The sequence below is a fragment of the Hoplias malabaricus genome, chromosome 10, assembly GCF_029633855.1.
Source record: "Hoplias malabaricus isolate fHopMal1 chromosome 10, fHopMal1.hap1, whole genome shotgun sequence".
NCBI classification, from domain to species: Eukaryota; Metazoa; Chordata; class Actinopteri; order Characiformes; family Erythrinidae; genus Hoplias; species Hoplias malabaricus.
In genome coordinates, this window is record NC_089809.1 from 6,070,650 (window position 1) to 6,098,171 (window position 27,522).

The 27,522-nt window shown below is 39.7% G+C and overlaps 2 protein-coding genes across 2 annotated transcripts in view; both read right to left on the reverse strand.

Annotated features, from left to right (window-relative positions):
- The window catches only part of LOC136708580 (carcinoembryonic antigen-related cell adhesion molecule 20-like), a 48,062-nt gene extending 21,158 nt beyond the window's left edge, over window positions 1-26,904 (reverse strand). The window contains exons 1-4 of the mRNA XM_066683214.1: window positions 26,856-26,904; window positions 23,018-23,335; window positions 20,025-20,303; window positions 18,416-18,670 (exon numbers count right to left, since the gene is read on the reverse strand). Coding sequence (XP_066539311.1) covers window positions 18,416-18,670; window positions 20,025-20,303; window positions 23,018-23,335; window positions 26,856-26,904 — 901 coding nt within the window. The remainder of the gene's footprint in view (window positions 1-18,415; window positions 18,671-20,024; window positions 20,304-23,017; window positions 23,336-26,855) is intronic.
- Window positions 1,246-10,270, reverse strand: LOC136709114 (glutamate receptor ionotropic, kainate 5-like). The gene is made up of 6 exons (XM_066684146.1): window positions 10,123-10,270; window positions 8,914-9,231; window positions 7,140-7,356; window positions 6,369-6,497; window positions 4,474-4,595; window positions 1,246-2,570 (listed from the first exon to the last, which is right to left on the reverse strand). Exons 3-6 carry the CDS (start codon window positions 7,327-7,329, stop codon window positions 1,977-1,979), a joined length of 1,035 nt encoding a protein of 344 aa, XP_066540243.1. The 5' UTR covers window positions 7,330-7,356; window positions 8,914-9,231; window positions 10,123-10,270; the 3' UTR covers window positions 1,246-1,976.
- Window positions 26,905-27,522: the final 618 nt, after the last annotated feature.

The following is a 27,522-nucleotide window of genomic DNA, read 5'->3' on the forward strand; positions in this document are numbered from 1 at the left end:
CAATTTTATGCGAAAATAAATACATTTGTTTAAATTTACATTGAAAATATTTGTAAAGTCGAAGTCTCGAATTTAAAATGTATTTGTAAAGTGTTGAATCTGCGTTTGTGAATCGAGTCACTTACTTGTTTTCTGTGACGAGGATTTGTTCATTTCCTCTCGCGGGATTTTGGATTTTGAGACTTTCCTTTGGCATTTCACCCGCTCCAAACACAAATGCAGCATGTGGCCAGCAGGTGAACAAGCCTCCGCTAGGTGGCACTGTTGTTTTAGGACGTGTGGGGACAACTTTAATATGGAAGTAGAACAAAAATGCTTCGAATTTACAAATATATGGAATATAAATGTAAACAAATGTATTTATTTTCGCATACAAATATATCTATGAAAACACATGTATTTATGAAAGTAACTGTATTTGTACAAAATGCAGACCGTGAAACATTCACTGAAACACATTTGTGACTGGTGTTTAATTTGTGGATTAGCATTTACGCATTTTTCAAATATTTTGAGACTAATCTCTCTCCATACAAATAAGACGTCTGAGGAATGGAGTGAGTTTAATCTCTAATAGAATCTACTAGGGCTCAACTAATACAGTGATCTAATATGGCCGATAAAATCATCTGATATTCAGGTCATATCAGAAAAAAGAAAAGTGTTGTTGACAAAGAAACATTATTATTAAAATAAGAGAAACTATTCAAACTGTAATCCTAAGTGACAACGGAATTGCTTATTTGGTTTTACCTAAATTAATTAAGTGACTTTATTTTGGATGGTTTTGTTCATTAATATTTTAATTATGCTCATATAAGACTTGCCATTTTTATTGGTTAGTATCTGAGTTTCGCTTCTAAAAATCACTATGAGATCATTTTCGTATCAGCCCCGTCTCAAAAAATAAAGTGCACCACAGAGTTGGAGCTCATTTGTCGCATTCGTAAAAAAGTGTATTTAACTCCTCATGCTCCTTAAGTGTATTCAGGCCTTAATACCTTCCCAATATTAATATGGTTTTGCTTATTTTAAGCCAGGCCTACAGAGTTATCCCGGGGAATCCAAAAGCAGAGACAGTGAATAAAAAAATAATGGTAATAATAATAATAATAATAATAATAATAATAAACATAGTACAGAAAAAAAGGCTTTTAAGAATATCTTTTGAGTGTAGTGTTCTTTCATTTTTTTTTAAGATTGTAGTACATTTCACATAGTTTAAAGGTCTATCGAAGATGTGTGTGTGTGTGTGTGTGTGTGTGTGTGTGTGTGAGTGTTTATGAGTGTGTGTGCTCTCTTGGAAGGAGCCAGAAAGAAGTTCAGTACGAGGGAGGGTTTGTGCCAGTAGGAGGCTAAATGGGGTCCGATATCTCTGTGCTACTGATTTATCCTCATGGCGATTTTCCTTTTGTCCATCAACTGACAGTTTTCCAAAAGTTCCCAGATATCCAAGACACCAAAAAAAAAATAAGGATGAGGGCCACGCAGCATAACATTCCTATTACATTCAGTTTCCAGAGCCATCGGGGCTGGAAATCCTTGGCCCCCTGAGAGAAACTTCAGTTTTTAACAACAAAACAATTCATACAGTCGTGTGGAAAAGTGTTTGCCCACTGGTTAACTGATGTAGCTTGGTAATTTGTAAATAACTGTGCACATCCTTTTAATGGAATATGGATTTTTCTGCTTTTGAAGTGCACAATTTCTATTTATTTTAAATATTACATTTTAAAATATGTCAAAGTCAGGAAATGAACAGTAACTGCATTAAATTGTGTGTTCTCTGAAGAGGATCCATACTTACCGCTCCTTAAAAAACCAACAGAACACATCCTCTGACCTGGGGTGCCAACATTTTTGCACACGACTCTAATAATGTTGATGCGTGGTAATCACTAGAAAATTCCCATTGCTTTAATCCACACTTTACAGAGCCCGACCCGTGTTTCCTCCCTCCCTCTCTCTCTCTTTTTTCACTCCTGCTCTCCCAGCAGGTCCATAGTGGCTCCACCCCTGGGCGGAGGGGAGGGGCCTATCCTCCGAGGGCTGTGGCCGCTACCCCCTTCGCTGTCTGTGTTGGAGGAGGAGTGTGGAGGGGGAGGAGCCAGACGGGGAAGAGGCGCAGACGAGGGCGGGACCCGGGAGCACGAGGTCGTCTGGAGGCTCTGGATGCGACGGCACTCTTGGCAGATTCGGACGTGGGTGCACCCTCTGGGGAGGGGAACTGTGACTGCAGGGGGACCAAGAGGTCCCGGAGGTCCAATGGGCACGGAGGGAGTGCTGCTGGCCCCCAGAGGGTCCTCTAGGAGCCGTTGGGGCCCGGGGCCCAGCTCAGAAGCCCCTGAGGCCCCTCCACCTGTCAAAGGCCCTGCCCCGCTGTACAGTTTACCATTGCTGAGGCGCATCTCCCGGACCAGCCTAAGGGGACGAGGGGCCCCCAGGACCACCCGAGCCGGATGCCTTAAGGCCAGAGACCCTGAGAGCGGCCGCCGCCACCGCAGACGGGAGCTCTTCTTACAGGAAACGGCATTCCGGAACTCTGTCAGCATCTCCTGACACACAGATACCTACGAGATTAAAGATGCAATATGTCACTTTGAGTGGGATTCACACACTGGACGTTTATGTGGAAAACAGGTCTAGTACAAAATCTCTGATACAGGGAGTTGGGTCACTAGGCGTGAGTTTGAAAATGGTAGAGAGCTGCTTCAAAATGGATCAATCAGCTACTGTTCAATAGCAATCAAATGTTTTCATTATAATCCACCACTCTACAACTTATTTGACATACACATATTTCTATAAATTCTATATCAAAAGAAAGTATTCTAGGGCGGCACGGTGGTGCAGCAGGTAGGTGTCGCAGTCACACAGCTCCAGGGACCTGGAGGTTGTGGGTTCGAGGCCCGCTCCGGGTGACTGTCTGTGAGGAGTGTTCTCCCTGTGTCTGCGTGGGTTTCCTCCGGGTGACTGTCTGTGAGGAGTGTGGTGTGTTCTCTCTGTGTCTGCGTGGGTTTCCTCCGGGTGACTGTCTGTGAGGAGTGTGGTGTGTTCTCCCTGTGTCTGCGTGGGTTTCCTCCGGGTGACTGTCTGTGAGGAGTGTGGTGTGTTCTCCCTGTGTCTGCGTGGGTTTCCTCCGGGTGACTGTCTGTGAGGAGTGTGGTGTGTTCTCCCTGTGTCTGCGTGGGTTTCCTCCGGGTGACTGTCTGTGAGGAGTGTGTTCTCCAGTTTCCTCACATGCTCCAAAAACACAAGTTGGTAAGTGGATTGGCGACTCAAAAGTGTCCGTAGGCTCTGGACCCACTGCGACCCTGAGTAAAATGAGTAAATTCACTTACCTTATGCTACGTACACACTACACAAATTTCCTGTCAGTAAATGTTTTTTTGGATGAGGTCTCGGACCAAACCTTCAAACTAGAGGCATATCTGTGTTTGCTCTGCACCGGCTAAGTCACTATGTGTGAACCAGTGGAAGACACAATCCAAGAGCTCACCGAAAGGATTGCATATGCCTCACAAACACCTGCAAAATATCTATCAGGTTTGATATTTGGACCTGTATGCGCCTCTAACTTCAGTTGTGTGAAAAGTGTTGACTGGTAGTGAGTGCTTTGGGATACAGCTGAAAGTACAATAAAGCCTGTTAAACTTTAATATGGTTTCTACCAGAATACAAAGGCTTTTCAGGAATCAGGTAGCGGTCCTGAAAAAACAGACAATCCATGCAGCCTATGTGTCCATATCCAACTTCTCATCCATTTACTACTAGCTTCCTTTTACCTTCCACGGGCTTTCGCTGCAAATCAGTGGCAAATTAATTTGTATTGCTCATTTTGGGTATTTCAGAAGGAAAATAAAACACGTCTTGTGTGAAAGGTACAGCATCCTGACGACTCTGAAAGGCGTGTAGTGTGTTCATGGCATTAAGGTGCACCCACTGTGGACTCATTCTCAATTGTATGCATGCTTTGTGTATCTTTGTTTTTTTTTTTTAAAAAGTGTGTTCTGGCATTTTTAACAATTCAAATGCTTTGGGAACCTGTCCTATGTGACGTACGTTACATTTCAAGGACAAAATGCTCAGTTACAAAATGGTTGTTGTGATGATTCTGTTAAATTGTGGTTTTAACCCAAAAAAAGTGTTCTATGATGTTTCTTCTGTCTTTTTTATATTTCTTATAATTTGGCTTTATGATGAACTGAGTCTAGACTTTTATGGACTTCTCTGTAGAAAAGCAAGAAATGAATGCAGGGGAGCAGCTGCAAATGAGCTTATGTTCACGACGCCTGATGAAACGTATTGGAGAGATGGGGTATAAAGCCTGCATTGTTGGGCTGTGGAGCAGTGATACTGTGTTCACTAGAACGATGTCGCTTCATCAAATAACTCTGAGAGTGGTCCACTGTGTGTGTGTGTGTGTGTGTGTGTGTGTGTGTGTGTGTGATTTAGAGAGTGTAAGATACAGACCTCATCTGTTTCAGCCGAGCGCCGAGTGGACCACACAAACTCCATCACTGCCACAAACACAGCAATGATCAATCCACAGATCAATACCACAAATATTCCCCCGATATTCTCCATTCCCAGGCCTGAAACACACACACACACACACACACACACACATTAATCATACCCACAAAACTTCACCCATACTGGAACATGTGTTCTCTCAATCATTGCTCCACCTACATAAGTACAAATAGAGTAAGGTCATACACACGATTATAAGACAACGCTATTGTTGATTATTCTGTGAGTTCTTATTTACGTTATTAACTGACTACTGTTTCTGTGGTCTATGGGATAAATATACTACGTTATGTCAGAATGAGCAGGTGTACCATAAGATTAGAGCTGGACAATAAGTCAATATCACTATAGTTGGTGTGTTCTCCCCGTGTCCGCGTGGGTTTCCTCCGGGTGCTCCGGTTTCCTCCCACAGTCCAAAAACACACGTTGCAGGTGGATTGGCGACTGGAAAGTGTCCGTAGGTGTGAGTGTGTGAGTGAATGCGTGTGTGTCTGTGTTGCCCTGTGAAGGACTGGCGTCCCCTCCAGGGTGTATTCCCGCCTTGCGCCCGATGATTCCAGGTAGGCTCTGGACCCCCCGCGACCCTAAATTGGATAAGCGGTTACAGATAATGGATGGATGGATTATTATGATTATTATTTACAGTATCTGTTACTGACGTTTATTACAGGGTGCTGCCGTCATTTCCAATTTTCAAATCAAATCAAATCAAATTTATTTGTATAGTGCTTTTTACAACTGATGTAGTCACAAAGCAGCTTCACGGAACTCCAGTAAGACAAAGACAATTTTTCACTGCACACTAATTTAAAAAGTTAGTTTAAAAATATTGATACAGTGGAACCTCTACCTACGAACTTGATCCGTTCCGTGACCCGGTTCGTAAGTGGAAAAGTTCGTTTCTCCAGTCAATTTTCCCCATTTAAAATAATGGAAAAGCAATTAATGCGTTCCAGCCCCCACCCCGAAGTCACCCTATTTGCACTGATGTATGTTTACAACACTCTCAAATTAGTAAAAATACATGTAGCGTTACTAAAAATAAAAAAGAAATACAGTGGTAACAGTAATAAAGAAGAAATAAAAAAGTTTTAAGTGGTTACACATCGCTACCTTGAAGACGTGACGACTGGCTGGAGGAGTAACACAGGCACTGGCTGTATGACGGGAGGTGGGGGGTGGGTTGAATAACGGAGAGTAGGTGGGTGAATGTGGGGAGACGAAGCGTAGATACGGCTTAACTTAGCACGAATTTCAATGTCTGCTATTTACACTAATGTTAAATTGCTAAAGCTACAATGTGCTAATCTTAAAAGCTCACTCAAGTCTGGGTGCGCTGGGAGACTCGCCTTTTGGGGTCAGTGGCCATTTCCAGCCGTCGGCTCGGGTTCGTTTCTAGAGTCGTGGTGTGTTGGTGGAGGCAAAAAATATTCAAATGCCCGGTTCGTATCTTGGAAAGTTCGTTAGTAGAGGTTCCACTGTATTAACAAAGCCAAGGTTTTTTTGTGGCTGTTAGTTCTTGGTAGTTTTTCTGTGACTTTTTTTTGGTTCATATCAACAATAATTAAGAAATATATTGTAATACCAATTTTGCCCAAATCGTCCAGCTCTACATACGATCATTACTGAGTGTGTTGGCTTTCAGAAAAAACGGCATGGGATTAGTTTTACATGTGGAGTTGTGGTCATGTAATTTAATCACAGGAAATCTGTACAATTACTGGGCTCTGTATAAAAGTCATGGTTTGATTTCCACACCGCTCTTACACCTCTGTATATCTGATGTTCAGTCCGTATATCACAGATATATGTTTTAAATGGAGGACTCTTGCCTTTAGCTCGGTGGTCTTCCTCTTTAGGGCACTGGCCCCCCTCCCACCATTTTCGCTTCAGAATCTCCAACCTGTTATTTTCCTGCAGCTGAAGAATTGCCAAACTGATCTCATCTCTAAATGGTGAACCTGAGAGAGAGAGAGAGAGAGAGAGAGATGAGACACATATGGTAGTAATAGACTACCACATTACTATAAGGAGCTTATCAGTCTCTCATCAGCCATGTATTGTTCATATTTGGTGATGTGACTGTGCTTCAAGTGTTGAAACAAGACAGACTGGGATTAACTTTTCTCGCTTTGTTTTTCTCAGCATTTACATGTGGCTACTTTATGCTCAGTGTCATCTTCACTAAAGTCAAATCACATCTAAACGACACATCATTTTTCTGTTCAAGTCGATTGGTTAGTCTCAGTGCTTAGGTTCACCTCCATGTTGCTAACGTGGCAGTGTGAATGGGGCAAAATCACGTGACTACATGTGCAGCGGTGTGAATGTAAGGAGACAGTACATGAACACAGTGGGGGACATATAAACACAATTTAAAAATAAATAAATAAATAAAAAAGGATGAACAGAATTAAAAGAAAAATCTATATCACTGACACAGGCAAGGTTACGAGTTCCGATTAGAAGTTCTGAATGTAATTTTGATGAATTGCCCAGTGCTACATTGGATGGTGCTCCATCACTCAAGAGAACGCAGTTCCCCAGCCCCACCGCCAAGCACTGAGGGGCGCATTGTATTGCACATTCACCAGGCTTCTTACCCAGGGGCATGCCGATGCCGTAGCCTTTAGTGTCCAGCAGTCCTCCAAGGTTACAGTTGAGGCTGCGATGGTATTCATTCATGGTGCTCTCCAGAAGGAAGGCGTATTTACAGTTGAGTACCCGAGCAATTCCCTCCTCGGTGCTCTTCACGAACACACTTGGCTGCTTGGAGTACATGTAGTTCCACATCCGCTGATATGTCTGATAACGGGAGTTCTGCAGTCAGAGGAAAAACATGGAACGTTTCAAGGAGCCAGTGGGCAGTGAGGTTTATAATCAGAGATGATTACAGTAGACTTCATTAAATGTATCTTCATATAAATCGACTTGAGTCAGAATACAAAATCAGTAGCTCAAAATAGCATCCAACGTCATCAGCAACAACAAGAGTCAACCTTTAAAACAGCATTTACTGTGAGTTCATTCTTCTTATGACTTCTTGTTGTAAACTGAAACCTACATGATATACTCATTGGTGGAATTGGGCCAGAAGTGCTTTGGAAGCCAGTAGTGGGACAGAATGGTTCTGACTCAGATATTGAGCTGCAGTGAAGCTGCCTCTGGGTTTTATATTTTAACTCTTTCCTGAAATTTTTGGAAAGTTCAAACCACATGTAGTGTTAAAAAAGGAAAGTCATGTTGCAGCAGGCACCACCTGCTTAGACTCAATGGTAAAAATTGATAGCAGGTAAATCATCAATGAGTTATAAAATTGGCATTTTAATTTGATTATGAATTATAAAAAATCTTTTTCAGATTTACTTGTTCCTTGCACTTTCAATTGTTTCAGTTGTTATTCTGGGATTTGAACTCCTGAGATGAAGGCTCTGTCTTTCCTTAAACTAGTCATTTCAGGCCGACCTTCCGGCATTCGAGTTGCTAGACAGTTGTACAACACTGAAGCCACAGAATTATCTAGACTTCTTTAACCAAGAAAGAATGAAAAAGTCACCTTTCAAACAGAGACCACGGTGTGTGCTTCAATAAAGAAAAGTAATTAATTAAATTTCCTCAGTGAGTACAGTATTATAACACACTTTTAAAACTGTGTTAAACCATTATGTTTACACTCCACCCTTCTGAGATTTTAAAGCTCCAGGGCGGTGCAAGTGTCTACAGGCTTTATCTTCATAAATCTGGATTTCAAATTCCATCTACTCAGAACATGAGACGAGAAAACACTCTGAGGATCATGAGAGTGTGAGGATGTTGTTAGTCTGTGGATAAGAACTGGCAGTGATTAAAATGGAGAGTAGGGAAAAGTATTAACATATATAAGTTTACAAATCAGCATCGACACACGTTATATTTGAAGAAGCTCAACTTAAAGTAAGACACTACAGGAGAACTGGGCAATTTTTAAAAATAAAATCACAATAAACATTAAAAAAGCACTGTAGATATGTGAACTAGATGTTTATATTTAGTGCAGATGTTTAACCTTTGAATGATGGACTAAGCACTGCTTTTACAAAAGTTTCCAGATCATTTTTAACCCAAAATATTTTGCATAAATCTAAGTCTGTGCTCTACATTTGGAAATTCTTTGGTAATGCTCCTCAGAATAGCGTTAGGAACAAACATGTAAAATATCTTCTATTTCAGTTGTTTAGAAAGATATTTCTGGTTCTGAATACAAAGAGAATTTGTCTGATCTCCAGTCCTGAGTGCATCTCAGAAATGCACTCCCCAGTGCGCTCTCAGATTACATGCATTAGGAGACATTAAAGTAAGTCTGATTCAGTAACTCTTCATTTATTTCTGTTTACTCACCAAATACCTTCAGTGTAGTTACTGCTGTAGATAAGGACTTCGTTTGTGCATTCAGATGATATTCTCCATTATCTGCAGTCGTCAGACTCCTGAGCTCCAGAGCCAGAGTGCTGCTGTTAAAGCTGACTCTCTCCTCATATCCAGAGGCTATTACAGGTGAACCACCACCAGCTACAAGATAAATGTTTACTCCACCGAAAATCCAGGTGACTAGACTGTACGGTGGGGGAGGAACTGTGGTTGGTTTAAACTCCACTTTCTCCCCAACAGCTCTATTCTGCTCTGGGGGTAAAGCCAGCTGTTGCCCAAAACATACTCCTGTGTGAAGACAGATATATGTTAAAAATAAAAATACATTTTTACATTATGGATGACAGAAATTCACAAGAGACAGCAGTTTTTTTTAATTATTATTATTATTATTTACACCTGGAAACATTTACAGATGTTTTTTAAACGTTCTGGTTGGTGATATAAACCAATTCTAAACTAGCTGACTGCAAAAAAAACCAAAAAATTGCGACTGGGGCAAAATAAGAGTGAAGGGTTTTTAAAGCAACCCCACCAGGTGAATATAATGGGTATAAAAGGAGAACCCCGCATAAGCTCTTTACAAGCAAAGGCAAAAAAGGTTTTGGTTCATTACTGATGCTAAATTTGACAGGATTTCAAAACATATCAAAAAGAACATTCCTCAACACAAGAAAGCAAAAGAAGCTGAGCATAAACTGTTAAGCGTCAGAAGTCTTTCATCAAATTAGGAGTGGGGAAACATGCAATTGCACAAGCTCCACAATTAGTGTCCTCATTAGTAAACACCATTTAGACACAATTAGCTCACCAATGCAGTAACGGTTTTTATAGGCTATGTACAGCAGATTTACCACGCCTTGCAACTACACTTCTACATCCTTTTTTACACACACTACACTTGCCAAGGACTGGGTGATAATATTTGTGATATTACTCTGTGTTATATAAATTAATATAGTAGTTAAAAAGTAATGTAACAATTTAAAAAATGAAAGTCAGGACCCGTCTAAAACATAACCTTATTTTTTAATGTAAACATTTTGTACATTTTTTAATCATGCTTTGCCTTATTTCATAAAAATGACTGTAATTAGATTTGTAATGTTTCATAAAGGCTACATACACTTCATTTGGCAACGTACTTTTACTGCATTTCAAATCTGAATAAACGCTTACCTGCAAACAGCAGCAGAGAGAGCGCGCGGCACAGAGCGCGCGCAGCCATCAGCTCGAGCCCCTCTCTGAACATACTATTAATATTAGTCACTAATCCCCGCGCTGTGGGCCACTGTAGTTTAAACTCCGCTCTAACTAACAACAGCTCTAGGACTGAGACAGAACAACAAAAAAACAGACCCAACAAATGACAAAACCCGACAAGTCAAAAGGGAGGAACACACATAGACCAATGAAGATCTTCGTTTCTGTGAATACACGCCACGTCACACCCAGGCCCCGCCCCACAGCGGCTAGCCACGTGAGTCATCTCCCAAACATATCGTAACGTTCATTCCGTTACATTGTAAATATAGTGATGTTGAAATCTTACGGATGATACCACGCATGTACCATAATGTTAGCATTTGTTTGGAATAAGACAACACTTACAAATGTTAATCATTTGTTTACATTCTGTTTATTGCATTGTTTACATTACATTGTTTACATTCTGATTATTTTTGGAATTAATTAGGTTGTAATCACATTACAAGTCATTAATAATCATTCATAGCACATAAGTAGAAATGGCAAAACCTGTTTTTTGCCAAATAGTGAACCCATATCCATTTACAGTTGGAAAGAAGACTGCTCCATCACATATTTGTTAATAAACTGTGGTGCTTCCCTGAACATGACATGGCTACATTCACTTTCTTGTTAATTGTTGTTTATGAACATTTTTATGAACTTAAAATCCTTTTTTCCTGGTGAATCTGGCCCCAGGATTTAAATTTTTAACCATTTTTGTTTGTTTGGTTGTACATTTTTTTTACACATTTTAAGGATTTTTGCATTGTGTGAAATATTATCACATTCAAAATAGAGAAAAACATTTAATACATATTTTCATATAGTATATTTTATGAATATACTATTACATATCACATACCTTCATATACACATAAGCAATCATACAGGGCTTAGACAATGAAACTGAAACACCTGTCATTGTAGTGTGGGAGGTTTCATGGCTAAATTGGAGCAGCCTGGTGGCCAATCTTCATTAATTGCACATTGCACCAGTAAGACCATGTGCATCCAATGGTTCAAACATTGTGTCCTGAAGGCGGTGCCGTGTATCAGGACGACAATGCACCAATACACACAGCAAGACTGGTGAAAGATTGGTTTGATGAACATGAAAGTGAAGTTGAACATCTCCCATGGCCTGCACAGTCACCAGATCTAAATATTATTGAGCTACTTTGGGGTGTTTTGGAGGAGCGAGTCAGGAAATGTTTTCCTCCACCAGCATCACGTAGTGACCTGGCCACTATCCTGCAAGAAGAATGGCTTCAAATCCCTCTGACCACTGTGCAGGACTTGTATATGTCATTCCCAAGACGAATTGACGCTGTATTGGCCACAAAAGGAGGCCCTACACCACACTAATAAATTACTGTGGTCTAAAACCAGGTGTTTCACTTTCATTGTCCAACCCCTGTATATCGTAGAACATATATATAGATATATTCACAAAATAAAGTCAGGCAAAAATAGAAAAGGAAATTTTGATGATGACACTGGGAAAGATGGCAGTAACTTTCAAAATATCCACTCATTTTTTCAAAGATAAATCCAGTTTGGACTTTGAATTCCTTAAATGGGCAAATCACAAACTACAGAATGATCAAAGAAATTCATTAATATACAGCAACGTACGTAACATTTAAGTGTTTAAAAAGCTGAATGAAAACACTACTCCACTAGCAGCAGTGTATTCACTTTGTGTATTCACTCCCTGACAGTTCCCTCTATTGGCCAAGCTTTATTTTACACAAATTCAATATCTCATTATCTGTGACTGACTGGCACCCTGTCCATCGTGTGCTATTGCCTTGTGCCCAAAAACTCAGATCATGATGAAGAGGTTCCAGAAGGTGAATGAATTAATCAATAAGTGAATATTCAATTATCACTGGACTAATGTAGTGTACAAAGCAGACCTAATGTCCACTGAGTCTAAGTACAAAGTGTAAGGACATATACGGGAACACTACCTTACAATTACAGCTTCAGAATCATCGCGATCCTTCACTGACCATTAATCATTCAGTCTCTGTCATCGCGGGTCTGAAGCCTACTTCGAATCAATGAGGAAGGCAGGAACACACCCTGGGCGGGGCACCGGTCCATCACAGGGCAACACACTCACACCTATGGAAAATTTAGCATGACCAATCAACCTACCACGTGTGTTTTTGGATGGTGGGAGGAAAATGGTGGACACACACAGAGAACACACCAAACTCCTCACAGACAACAACCCCAGGACCCTGGAACAGTGTAGCAGCAACACTACCTGTTACACCACCACGCCGCCCAAGCAACAACTTAGAAACATCAATTATGTTCATTGATATAATTACAAAGCAACTGTAGTGTAAAAGCAAAAAAAAAAAAAAATCACAAGATTTTCTCCTCAGGAGTGTGGAGAAATTGAAATCCACTTCATTGTTCCTGTGGAGTAAACAGTTGTAATATTAATGCTAAAGACCACAGCGCTAACACGGTAGACATATACAGTCACTGTGAGGACAAAATAATTCATTTAAAAATACTGCCCACCTAAAGCTGAAGCTGTTACTAACTTACTTTTATACAGTACTCTTTAATCTGACAAAGCAAATGCTTTTAAATTCAGTTGAGACACTAACTGCCCATTTCTGATATGTTCTGTTTCTGCAGGTTTCTTTGACCACTGTCGCTGTGATTAAAAGAAGCCGATCTGCTCACCTGATGCTTCTGTGTCTGAGGTGTCAACGAGTCCTCACTACAGCTGCAGACTTGCTGTTAATTTTGGGCGGAAATTGGGTATTTTCATAGGCCACAGTTTCATAGTATGATTCCTAAGAAGAAAAGATCCATGATGTAAAATGTCTTAAACCCAAACAAAGTCATTAGGCTGTTGCTGAAATCACAGAAAGATCAACACAAACACAAGTTACAGCTGAATTATTGTTATTAAAATCTGGGGGTGGAAATGAAACAACTTCCATCCATCCATTATCTGTAAACGCTTATCCAGTTCAGGGTCGCGGTGGGTCCAGACCCTACCTGGAATCATTGGGCGTAAGGCGGGAATACACCCTGGAGGGAGCGCCAGTCCTTAACAGGGCAACACACACACATTCACTTACACACTCACACCTACTGACACTTTTGAGTCGCCAATCCACCTACCCACGTGTGTTTTTGGAGTGTGAGGGGAAACCAGAGCATGCGGAGGAAACCCACGCAGACACAGGGAGAACACACCACACTCCTCACATTCAGTCACCCGGAGGAAACCCATGCAGACACAGGGAGAACACACCACACTCCTCACAGACAGTCACCCAGAGGAAACCCACACAGACACAGGGAGAACACACCACACTCCTCACAGACAGTCACCCGGAGGAAACCCACGCAGACACAGGGAGAAAACACCACACTCTTCACAGACAGTCACCCAGAGGAAACCCACGCAGACACAGGGAGAACACACCACACTCATCTTAATTAATTTAGTTCATATTAAATCTGGTCTATATCTAATATTTCTAATTTAATTATGAAAAAGAATCTTATAAAATGATCCGTCCGTCTCTAGACAAATACTTTTCTGCAAAGAATGGATTACTATAAATAAAATATAGAAATACTGTAGGTTGAATATTCTTTTTCACAAAGTAATCTCATAATGAGGAACAGGACTTGGGCCACTCCAGGGTGTGTCACCCCCAGTGATTCCGAGTCGTCTCCGGACACACCCTGGCTCTGAACTGGAAAAGAGCTCATGGACAATGAATCAACGAATGAATAATGAGAAATAGTAGATAACTTCAATAGTTTCAAGATGATGTAACTTGTTATTTCATCATTGTCATCTTTCACCATTTTCTGGCTGGTTGACTGGTTGCAGATATATTTACTTAGCTTCGAGGAAATGAAGTTGCTGACAAATAATATGCTGCTTACCTGAGTTTCACCAGAAGGTGGCTTAATATTCTGTAAAGCTCTCACATTCTCATAGAACTAGGAATAAAACAATAAAACATAAAGTAAAGCACCTTAAGAGAAACAAATCCTGGCCTAATTCAATATTTGGGTTGTAAACCTAGTCTTTGATAGTAATTTGGTGTGAAACATATTGTAATCTCATTCATTGCCTTCTTTAAGTGCTTCCAAATAAGGCATGTGGTGGATCTAGAGCCCACCTGAGATCAGAGGCCAACACAAACACTCCACGGCTACTAAAAAAAAATCGTTTTACATTAACTTCCCTTTAAAAGCTAAGAAGGCTTTTTCCTTCTCCTGTTAAATCACTATGTTGGGACAACGACTTTGCTTTTTGATTATTGTACAGGGTGGGCCATTTATATGGATACACCTTAATAAAATGGGAATGGCTGGTGATATTAACTTCCTGTTTGTGGCACATTAGTATGTGGGAGGGGGGAAACGTTTCGAGATGGGTGGTGACCATGGTGGCCATTTTGAAGTCGGCCATGTTGGATCCAACTTTTGTTTTTTCAATGGGAAGAGGGTCATGTGACACATCAAACTTATTGGGAATATCAGAAGAAAAACAATGGTGTGCTTGGTTTTAACGCAACTTTATTCTTTCATGAGTTATTCACAAGTTTCTGAACACTTATAAAATTTGTTCAAAGTGCTGCCCATTGTGTTGGATTGTTAATGCAACCTTCTTCTCCCACTCTTCACACACTGATAGCAACACCACAGGAGAAATGCTAGCACAGGCTTTCAGTACCCGTAGTTTCAGGAAGTTAATATCACCAACCATTCCCATTTTATTAAGGTGTATCCATATAAATGGCCCACCCTGTACAACCATACAATACAATTTGATCTCTGCATTTAACTCTTCCATGGCAGTGAATACACACACCTAGAGTAGCGGATAGCTATCCTCAGCACCCAAAGAGCATTACGGGGTTTAGGTGCCATACTCAAGGGCACTTCAGCCATGGATGTTCCTGCCGGTCATGAGGCCTGCTTCTCTAAACGTTTGGCCAAGGCTGCCCCCTCCTCCTACAAAATTCTGCATTCGCCTCCTAAGGGAATCAAACCTCTGGCAGAGATACTGTGACTAACGAGGATCACTCAAATCACTTTAGGGTTTTACTGTAAGATTTGATCGTCTGGGAAAGTTCCCACTCCTGACGTATGATGTTTAATATCACAGCAGAATCTGTACGAAGTGTTGATGTAAGAGAGACAGAGGAAATAGAGTAACTCACTTGTTTGCCTTGATTTTGTGGCGCTGTAATATAAAAGAAATATACAAATATGTTAAAAGCCAAAAAGAGATTTGGTGTGATGCAAAGATCTACTAACATAAAATATATGTTGTACATTAAAAAATCAACAGTTATGGATTTTTTCAGATTTGATGCAAGACTCTCTCAAAGAGGAAGGCTTTAAGTGCAGTTTATCTGATGGAGACATTGCTGTTAGGGGTTGAGTCCCATTGTGTCTGTGTTATTTACTCATTTATTGATTTACAGTTTGGGAAAATGGTCATGTATGAAATTATAAATAAATAATATGCAATTACCGTTTGAATGGGAAATTAAAAACATGAAGGGTGACATTGAACAGTGCTGTGACACTGGGTTTTATTGAACAGATGATTTATTGGACACGTACCTCCACTCTGGATGTCTTCTGTTGAGCTTTGTGTTGGTCTATGTGTTTGAATCAATAAAATACAATAAAAACAGGCGTTACAGTTTGTGTCTTCTGGGGGCAGAAAAGTTTCAGGGCAGTAATAATAATTTATTCATAATATTACGTTCTCCTCCCCCCGTCTAAACAGACCTGGTCAGGATGGTCATTCCTTTAAATGAGAACGAGCCACAGCTCAGTTCAGTGCGAGATCCCGGGAGCGAGGAGCAAAGAGCAGAAGCTCTCATTCACGTTTTCTCTATGTTTAATCTGTACTCTTGATTTTTCTCTCTCCTTGTGTTTGTTTGGCTCAATTTAACCTCGTCTTAGTGCTCTCATTAATGTTCAGACCCATTTCCCACAGCTGAACCTGCTGTGTGTGATGAACGTGCTTTAGTCGACCGATTCAGCAGCAACTCCCATCTCAATGTTTCATAGCGAGGCTGAGGTCAATAGCATTCCATACACTCCCCGTTATAAGATCATCGCCCCTATATCTCTGTCATCCCCTTGTAATGATTTAGTTAGGAGTCATTCTTTAAAAAGCAGAGTGAATCATTTACCAGGAATAAAGAGGACTATAAATAGTTCTGTTTTTTTTTCCGACAGAAACAAAAACAATGAATCTTTTACCACTGCGTAAATGATGATTTGGATATTTCCTTCTACACAGAAGCTAAAACACACTACTGGAACGAAAGGTTGCGATAACTTGCTCATCTAAAATGAAGGGTATTAGTAGGGAGTTTGCGTCTCACTTTTCTGCAATAACAGCCTCTACCGCTGGAACTTCTTTGAAGATTTGAACGAAGAAAATTTGCGAGGTTAGATAACGTTTGCAAAAAAAACATCACTTTAATTCATCACAACTCTATTAGATGGAGCAGTACTGCTCTGGAAAACCACTTTTTCACCACTTTAGCCAACAATAGTTATATATTAGTGAGATAATAATGATGATAACCCACCAATACACTCTATAATGGCTGTCATACATCGTGATTGGAGTGTAGAAGTGTAGAACATATTCTGACCTTAAAGTGCTAATTACATGATCAGGAAATGACCCTGGAGTAGGGGGGAGGGAAGGTGCTTAACACTGCACTTCTGTAGATAAATTAGAGAAGTAAGATCTCTAGATAGATTAGAGAAGTCTCATTAATTTGTTGAAGAACTTCCTGGGTAGAAAACTTGACCTAACTGTCTGCAAACATTATGCTGACAAGAGAAAATAAGATAACAGAAATGTGTACCTCATAATGTGCTGGTTAGGGAGAGTCTGGGTTTGGGCAATGAGATGATGTAATAATGAATAAAGACGTGACAATAGTCTGGTATATACTGCAGCAAATGTATGAATAAACTAGAGATTGGAGAGATCGCTTGACTCTGTGTCTTTATTCCTCTGATTTCTCCATGTACAGCTACTAATAACCTTATGGTAATTATACTAGCTGTGGATTTGCATGCACAATAGAACATCACCGTCTACAGCCCACAAAAAAGGGATGTTACATTTGTAATCACTTCCTATATGACCTACATCACAAAGAGAAACATGCCGTGTTTTTTTACCTTCCTTTAATTTTCACAAAGTAGACAATCAAGCCAAAAACGACTGCGACACCAAGTAAAACTCCAATTACGATCCCAGCTATAGCTCCAGGAGACAGTGGTTCTCCACCTGCACTCAGAGTTCCTTTCTCTGAAACAACAAATTGATCAAGATTGAGTCATTTCATGCATTTAATCAGATGCTATTAAAGATTCTGTGCAGTAGACAATCACACATACCAGGTATCATCAGTATCATCAGGAGGTATGTTGGGTGAATGTGATCTAATACTGTAACAAATCTGTCCTGAAATAGCACTCTCTAACACTGCTGCACAATCATAATTTTAGCACCTGTTTAACTGTTTAATTGAAATCATTGATGATAGTGAAGCGATGATAATTCCCTTCATGTTCCTCCTCACACAGTTAATGTGGTTGTCTGTTGACCGTTGCAGAAGTGAGCAGCTAGTGTTCTTTGTCACACCTGCCCTTCTCCCAGTAGAGCAACATAACAGAGAAACCAAATGTTAACCATGAATGGTATTTGTTTCTTTTAAACAAAGGAAGGAAAATGCTGGAAGATGGAGCACACAGCAGACAAAGCTTTGAACACATTTGCAGTAAAATGGTCAATAAACGCTTTACAATGTTGATTCAGTATCACTTTGCAAATGTCTGATAGAGACTGTGTCAGAAGAAACTAGAGTACTCAAGACCCCAAGGGAGAATACTAAAATATAACTGGAGAACTGGGATGAAACTGAGTATGGTTGTAATAAACCATGGGAGTTTTCATGGAAGTAGATTCATGGAAATCTATGGGACCTGACAGGGCCAGGGGAGCTGGTGTAAAATGGTGTAATGTATTGACTCTCAGTTATGAAACGTCATTTTTCAAATAGTCTGTCATATTTCCAAATGTATTTTTAAAAAATCTGATTATAAAAGGATCTTGACACAAACATTTTTAAAATGAATAATATTTCATAATAATTAATTAATAGTTATATTTTACCTTTAACCACCAGAAAATGTGATCCTGACGTCTTGTGTCTAGTGACATCATTAAAGGCCGTGCAGGTGTAATTTCCACTGTCACTGAATTTCGCCTCCTTCACTGTGAATAAAGTTGTAGTTACTTCCGTTTTTGTTGAATTAAACTCCCAGGTGTAAACGGCTTCTGGAACAGAATCAGCAACACACTCCAACGTCACAGATTGACCCTCGTCCACCTCCACTGGAGCTTTAATGTTGACATCATCCGGTCCATCTGCAACACGGAGTACAGACCCAGCACTGGTCAGTTTACTAATCAACTTTTAAAGCTCAGAAACAGAGGGTGAATTTTGTACTTACAGATAACTGTCATGAAGTACTCCACAGTGTCAAAGCTGAACGGGTTACTGAGATTAACATGATAACGGCCACTCTCCGCCCTCTTCACTGGACTAAACCTCACTGTGCTGTTATTATCAGAGAATGTGATGCTGTTGCACCAAATTCCTCACAGACAGTCACCTGGAGCAGGATTTGAATCCACAACCTCCAGGTCCCTGGAACTGTGTGACTGTGACACTACCTGCTGCACCACCGTGCCGCCCACAGGAATTAATTTAACATGCAAATTTTCACTATTTGTCAGTAATAAACCAAACATGAATATTCACAATTTTAATTATATAAATATGCCTAGACAATCAAAGACAAACTGCCACTTTTACAACAGACTGATGATAACCCCACTGTCAGTGGGTGGAGCCTGCTGCAGTATGATTTTCCATGTAGTTCAGTGTTCAGAACTATAAGCACTTTTCTTAGCTGCTTGAGGTCTGAGCTAGAACTGTTCTGTCCCAATTTTGATCGCGGGGCGGACTGACGGAGGCGGACGCACACGCTAAAACACAGTGAACTTTATTTACAAAAAGAATAACAAAACAGAGAGACTTCGATAATAAGAAAACAAACAGAGAGCTAACAGAGACTTGGACAAAAGGAGCTAAGCGAAGTAAACTAGGACACAGTTAAACAGACGAAACCTAAATATGGAGTGCTAAACAGTGCTAATGGGATATACAGACTAGAGAGCTAGACAGAGTCATAAACAGAGGACTAAACAGAGAACAAACCTAAAAGAGGATCAACAGAGACAGACAGACTTGGGAGCAACAAGACAATGGAAAATGAAATGATTAATAACAGAGACAGACAGACAGAACAAGAACATGACCTAGGGAGTGAAACGAGAACATGACATGACAGAGACAAACAGACCGGACTGAGTGACATCAAGCAACACAACATGACTTGGGAAAGGAAACAACAAGACTGGGAACTGGAACAAATGACCGACAAGAGGAAGTGAGACAAGGGGACTTAAATACATAACACAGAAAAGACATACCTGGAACAGATAACGAGGAGGAAGGACAAGGGCGGAGACATGGACAATAACAAACAGAGCCATGTGCTAAGAGAGCACATGGCGGGGAAAACAGACAAGACAGGACCAGGGTGTGACAACTTCAAAGAATGGGGTACCAGAGCACTTCTGGCCCATTTCCACCAATGAGTATATCATGTAGGTTTCAGTCTACAACAGGAAGTCATAATAAGAAGGAACTCACAGTAAATGTTGAGGTTTAATGGTTGACTCCTGTTGTTGCTGATGACGTTGAATGCTTCACATGTAAATGGCCCTTTGTCGTATCTGCTCACATTCACAATGTTCAGAGTTCTGTTCGCATTTGTCAGAATGACTCCACCCCCTACTGTAACCTCAGAGCTGCCATTCAACCAAAAGAACATGGGGGAGGAGCCAAAGGCGGAGCAAGTGAGGTGGACAGTGCTGTTGAATTCAATCAACTCCGACTCGCTGTGTATAACGGTAACGTTGAACACTGGCACTGGAGATTAAAGAGTAATAAAGGAAGTCAGGAGGCACACACCAAGACCAGAACCAACACAAAAATATCCAGTGTTTCCGCTATCATTAATAGACTGAAAGAGATACAGAAAAGCCATTTTCATGAACCGAAATTATAATTCTCTATCCATTCTCCAACTTTAAGTTAGCAGAGCTGAACTGGCTTGTGCCTGGGAAACGGAGTGCAGCTCAGGTTTCCTGTGGTCTACTTGCAGTAGGCTATAATCACAGAACTTCTTTGCCCCGAAAGAAACGGACTGAAAGTTTCAAAGGACTGAAATCTTACTTTGGTTGTTGTGTTTTTCATGTAAGCCACTGAGATTTCAGTTCAGGAGGGAAAGCAAGGAAAATACAGAGGGCTTGTCATCCTTGCAACCAAGCAGTTCTAAGAGGACACTGAAAAGTCCAGATCTGAGGCAACAAATACTAAACTCAACTCCAAACCAGGGCATGCCAATCTGCCCAGTAATAACACACAGTTTTTTTGAGGTGCATATCTGTCAGCCACTATTCAAAAATGTTGTCAGTGCATTAATAGAAGAGGTTCGGTTGCAGGATGAGAATATATCTGGGGATGAGGGGGTGGACAACGGCACAGATAAACTGGGGCAAAAACTGGTCTAACTACATTTTACTGTAAATGAGCCATCAGAAATCGAACACTGGGGTTTCTGCCAAACTAAGAAATTAATTGGTCAACGAGAACAACACCAAAGACAATAAAACTCTTAAACAGAAGTTATAATCTAGAGCTTATACAACTCCAATTCTAAAATAATCCTAATATAAAAACAAATCTCATAGATCCACATTTTATTCACAATTTAACATTGTGACTTAGCATTGTCTTCCCTGAAAGAGATGTTGTCTGGCTGGGAGCAGATGTTTTAAAACCTCTATACACTTCAGCAACGCCTTTCCAAATGAGTAAACTGCCCACACCATAGGCACTAATGCAGGGGTCAGCAACCTTTACCACTCAGAGCCATTTGGACCTGTTTCACACAGTAAAGGAAACACTGGGAGCCACAAAACCCTTTTGAAATTTTAAATGAAATAACACTGCGCATAACAGGGTCTTTTTTCCTTTGTGCTCTGTGTAAACAAACTATACTGTGTTACATTTATGAAATCAATGAACGACTGCAGAAAAATGAAATAACTTTTCTGCATGCAACAAAACATTTTTAACTCCGAAAAAAAGACGTTGTGTTGACGGTTAAGTGAAATACTCAATGTCTATTTGAGTCCTTGTAGTAATGGAAAAAAAACGCCGAACTTAAATTATCCACTGGCAACAAACAAAAACGCTGTCCTCTCTCTGTGTGTCGTCATTATTTCACTGGCGCCGTTTAGTCAGCGGTCAAAAAGTTCAAGAAACCGCACACTGGCGGGTGTCGCACGTTGGAAGTTGTGACGTGTATTAAGAGCGACAAAAATATTTTAAATATTAAATATTAAAATATTTTAGATGTTACAAGATCGCCATAATCTTCATAGAATTACATTTTGAAAATGAACGAACCAAAATAAAATACATTTTAATACTCATTAATTATTTTCTAAAGCTGAGCCGTATCAGAGAGATCAAAGAGCCGCATGCGGTTCTGGAGCCGCGGGTTGCCGACCCCTGCACTAATGCAACACCATACCATCAGAAATGTGTGCTGATAATAAGCTGGATGGTCCCTCTCCTCTTCAGTCCCCAGGACACAGCGTCCATGGTTTCCAAAAAGAATTTCACATTTTGATTTGTCTGACCACAGTTTTCATTTGTGCTTCAGTCTATTTTAAATGAGCTTTGGCTCAGAGAAGATGGCACTGTTTCTGAATGGTGTTGACATGTGGATTCTTGTTTACAAGACTCAGCTTTAACCTGCATTTGAGGACTGCACGGTGAACTTTGTTCACAGACAATAAAAGAAACATTGACACCTTCTGTTGGAAAATCAGGTGAAAGGATAATGGTCGCTCATGATATTTTTGCTGTAAATAATAATAATAAAAAAGAAAAATATAACAAACCAAACCACAGCTTCTAAAACAGTCGCCTTTCACAGAGACACTTAGCACTCACACACACTTCAGCTACCTTTTCTTTATCATGTGCATCTAAACTGGCGGAAACAGAAATTAGACCAAAGATCATCAAAGAAAAACAAGTTTAAAAAAGTAACACCTCTAAGACAAAGGTCATAGCGTCTATAGTGATATATATATAAACTAAAAACTTTGTAATTAAAGAGTAATAAAAGGAGGTGGGGTACACCTTACACTCATTTACATTTAAAACAAGAGCATAAATATTACATGCCGGCTGATATTTCCAAATCCAGATGTGTTCACTTTATTTACTTCAGCTTTAAAAAAAACCTCAGTCTTAGTGAGTGTTTATTTTTCTGCTTCTCACAGTGTGTGTGATCTGTAATAATGTAGAGGTCTGGCCTCTGGGACATTGTCATTTGAAATAAACAGTGCAGTGAAATAGGGGTAATTTGACAAATCAGTTTATCATTAGTTTAAATGAGTTGTGAAAAACTAGTCAGAGCACGCTCAAACGCTGATGCTGTTACTGCAGTAAAGTGAGAATAAATTCCCTGTTAATACCTTTCCCTTCAAAAGAAATCTAGGATCGGCAGGTGTCCACAAACACTGTATAGTGTGCATGCAACAATGTGGACCCTGTTTACTCACCAAATACCTTCAGTGTAGTTCTTGCTGTGACTTGTGTATTGGTTTGTACAGTCAGATGATAGTCTCCATTATCTGCAGTCGTCAGACTCCTGAGCTCCAGAGCCAGAGTGATGTTGTTAAAACTGATTCTCTCCTCATATCCAGGGGTTATTACAGGTGAACCACCACCAGCTACAAGATAAATGGTTACTCCACCAAAAATCCAGGAGACCAGACTGTACGGTGGGGGAGGAACTGTGGTTGGTTTAAACTCCACTTTCTCCCCAACAGCTCTATTCAGCTCTGGGGGTAAAGCCAGTTGTTGCCCAAAACATACTCCTGTGTGAAGAGAGATATATTTTTACATAAAAGAAGAAATAAGAAATAAATATGTTTACCACAATGTTTACTGCACTGTAAACATTTTCAAGGCAATTGAGAAAACAGAAAACAATTAGTTCTGTCAAAGAAATGTTGTTTATTCACTAACTTACATTTTTTGTTGTTGTTGCTGTGTGAACCACTTTGTATTTACTCACATGATTATCGAATGAGAACCAGAATGTTGACCGAGCTAATGAATATTCACAAACCATTCATTCATTCTTTGTCTTTAAGCTCTTAACTATGCTGTTAATACATTAAAGGTAATTAATAATCAGTTATAACACATAGAAAAGGCAACCGTGGCCTGTTGTTTGCCAAATAGTGAACCCACATCCAGCTACACTGTTAAGCCTCAGATGTTGCCAGATATTGATTTTACTTGGTGTTTCCCCGTCACAGTCGACATGAACCCTGTTGGTTTTATCACATATTGGTTAAAAAGTTTCAACACGTAACCACAAGGTTTAACCACCAACACGGTGTCTTTTTATACACTGATGATAATGTGGTGCTAACCTTAACGTGTGAAATGACTAAATTCACATTCTCAAGTCTGAGGTTATTCTTTATCTGGACACTTTCAGTAAGTTCTGACACTTTCAGTATTAGACAAACAAGTCACTGCTGCCCTTTCTCTCTCTGTGCTACAAATGACTATTTATGACCTTCCGTTAATTCAATACATGACATGTTTCAATTAGAGTTTTTTGTTACACCCTTCATCTGGCAGTATACAACAACCTGGGGCACAGAGTAAATCCTTATTTAAAATGAAATAAATTACAGGGGACATACACATTCACTGATGAGTAAGAGGACAGATGTACATTTCTAATTACACTCCAATACAAACATTTATTCAAGTGTAACAGGAAGTGAAGAGATTGGGCAGGAATGGGTGTGTTACACTTCTAGTTTTATTAGCTCCCACCATATCTTAATTTTAATTATTTTAATATTTTATTTTGTTTCAACATAAATTTTGATATTTTCTTAACATAACTGTGCAATGGTTTTTTTATACATTCACAAATTTAATACAAGTTTATTATGAAGAGTTCTGGTTATGGGTTTCTTTACAAAGTAATAATTTCCGACTGGAGGACAGACATCTTTAGCTGACTTAGCTCGCCCATGCTATACTTTCATTCAGAACAACTGTAAATGTAACACAGCTGTGAGAGAGCAAGACCAAACCACTATTTATTGGCTTGCATTATATACATAATATAAAAAATATTTGTGGCTCAGCCCACACACACATACACACTCCAGCTATGAATCCATCTCATGTGCAAGTGGAACAGCCAGAATGGAGAGTTAGTTAAGGTTAAATTGACGATTGGCCCTGGTTTGATCCTTGTGGTATTTTGACATTTTAAAATGTGAAATAAATATAATGCACAGGTTGTGTTTTTAAAGCAGTGTAATATTAACATTAAAGGGTAGTACCTTGTACTACTCTGCTACTGCTGTGCAACTATGTGATTTAGTCACATCACTTTTAACATTGTAACTATGTTGATACACTCTGTGTCCAAAGGATTGCAGACACCTATGGATTGATTTGATGTCAGCAGAATTTTAAATAGAAATTTTCCATGATGTGAATTTGCATTCTATAAAGTAAGTTATCTTTGGTAAATAAGTGTTAATCATAAGTGTAGGCATTTTACCGGACCACAGACATGACTCCTTAAAATTAAAATGGCCATTTAAAATTACTCCATATATTAAAATATTTTAAATGATTTCATGTAATGTTCATCTAATGTAATGTAGGTTAAACAATAAGAGCCTTTCAGATTCTGCACAGCTAACCACAGACAGTATATCTGTATATTCACATCAGCACGATGTATTTAATGATAAGAAAACTGGTGAACACGTTTGCAGTGAAATCTTTCGACTTTCACTTTAGTGAAACACACACAGAACTGAGGAGCAGCTGTAACTCTGTAACACAGTGAAGTACATCTGAAAACACTGCTGCGTTTTGTTGTTCCTGATTTGTGAACTGAGATGAAGTTATTGTCCACACTGAAATCTGCCATTAACACACATCAGAGTTTTTATTTTCTAAAGCTGATAAATTCAAATGATGTGCCTTCTGAATTAATCCAGGGTCAGTCTCGCGAGGCTGATTAGTTACACATTCCACAGTCTGTCCATGGCTTGGACAAGGAAACTGAAACTTTAAATAATTCAAATATAAATAATTCAGGCAAATATAATTCAAAAATTGAAAGTTCAGATTCAAATACGTAATTGATTTAGCGCCATACACAGCAAATTCACCGGAGTTAAATCAACACTATTAGTGTAAAAATGTAAACTTGTCAACACTCTGTGTTAATTTAACACTAATTGGTGAATTTGCTGTGTACGAGTGTGGTTTTGCTCATTTGCGACATACGTGCGCATGCGCAGTCTCTCATTGTCGATCAGGAAGTGACACCATTGACCACAGATTTCTCCACTGAAAACAGCGGGTCACCAGGTCCAGTTTATAAACACTGTCATAGTTTCAGTCACAGTCAGTTTTGTGTACGTATATACGTAAATATTTCAAATAAAATCAGCCACGCTACAGACAGTCTATAGATATGGTTTGGTTGTGCTTTAAAATAAATATTCCCTGATAGCAAGGAGACGGCGGACCACTGTTTTCACAGACGTCCTCTTTTACCCGGACATGTCCACTTTTTTAGACTTAAAAAAATGTCCGGGCGGAATTTCACAAATGTCCGGGATTTTGTTTTTCTAGAGTTTACATAGAATTTCGAGAAGGGTTTCGTTCACAAACTAGCCCCGCCCTCCCCTACTCCGATTGGTTCGCTTGAGTGAGAAGGGGGCGTGGTGAAGTAGCCTAAAATCTTCTGATTGGACGGTCTGACTATAGAGCTACCGTTATTGGTCGATAACCTCTGTAATCCAGCACAGTGTCAACATTTTTAGCATTTAATAATTTTATATGAAGCTTATACTCATTATTATATCTCTCATAGATTATAAATGAGTTATATCCTGTACTGGACAGTAATCTGAGTAGTCCGATGGTGGACCAGCACTGGTCTACAGTCAGTGGTGTGACAGCCTTTTTATGACAGTGGACTGATATACGCTCGCTGTCTGGGTTACACCACGAACAAAATCTGATATTGCCTTCCCACAGAAAATAATCGTAAGAGCAGTTAACACAAACCAACACAACTTCACATGACAATTTTAAAGACAACCATTTCTGGATCATTCAGTTCAGTTAAATTAGGAAAAAACAGGATGTATCTAATTAATTGTTACCCAATGTGTATGTCAGAAGAAGAGCAGATGCAGTGATGCAAAACATACTGTTTCTGTCTTCATTGGTGCAAGAAAGGGGAGGAGGGGGGAGAACAGATGTCCACAAACTTTTGGCCACACAGTGTAGATGCTGCCTGTCAGAGAGGTTTCACTCAAGAGGAACACTTACCTGAACACAGCAGCAGAAACAGTGCACGGCAGAGGATGCGCACAGCCATCTATTAATAATATTACTAATACTAATACTAATATTAATATCAATTAATAATAACCCAGAAAGACCCGATTAATCGCGATGATGAACAAAAACCCAGAGCTCCGTCTGAACAGTAACCTTCTCTGCTCTAAACACGAACACAAAGTCAGTTTACTGTTAATTATGAACTTGACAAAAGTCCACCCCTGAAGAGAGAGAGAGAGAGAGAGAGAGAGAGAGAGAGAGAGAGAGAGAGAGATTACATCAGCCATTAAAATAGCTTCCTTGTTCCTACATTGACTCTCCCCTGAATGGAAGCAAATCTCTCATCAGACTTTCAAATATTACCACCTTGTAGCACTGAATTTTTTTTGCACTGAAATTAAGCATCTGATTTTAATTGCTCTTGAATAGAACTCATGAATTTTCAAGAACACTTTTTCACTGTTATTATTCAAGGTTAATAAATTCAGATAAAAAAATTAAAGCTCAAAAAAATTCAAACAATACATTTGGAAGTTGCTCAAATTCTGTACGAAATTCAGAAACCAAAATACGAGTGAAAACATTCAGATACACATCCGGGTCACCAAGGATGAGCAATCGACTCATCTTTCCACATTCTGTCAAATCACCTGCT

Excerpts from the sequence above, each read along its gene's own strand:
- LOC136709114 (XM_066684146.1), bottom strand. The coding sequence starts at position 7,329 with ATGTGGAACTACATGTACTCCAAGCAGCCAAGTGTGTTCGTGAAGAGC. Across the intron at positions 6,498-7,139 it reads CGGCATCGGCATGCCCCTGG|GTTCACCATTTAGAGATGAG; the intron begins GTAAGAAGCCTG and ends TCTCTCTCTCAG. Across the intron at positions 4,596-6,368 it reads GGAAGACCACCGAGCTAAAG|GCCTGGGAATGGAGAATATC; the intron begins GCAAGAGTCCTC and ends TGTGTGTTTCAG.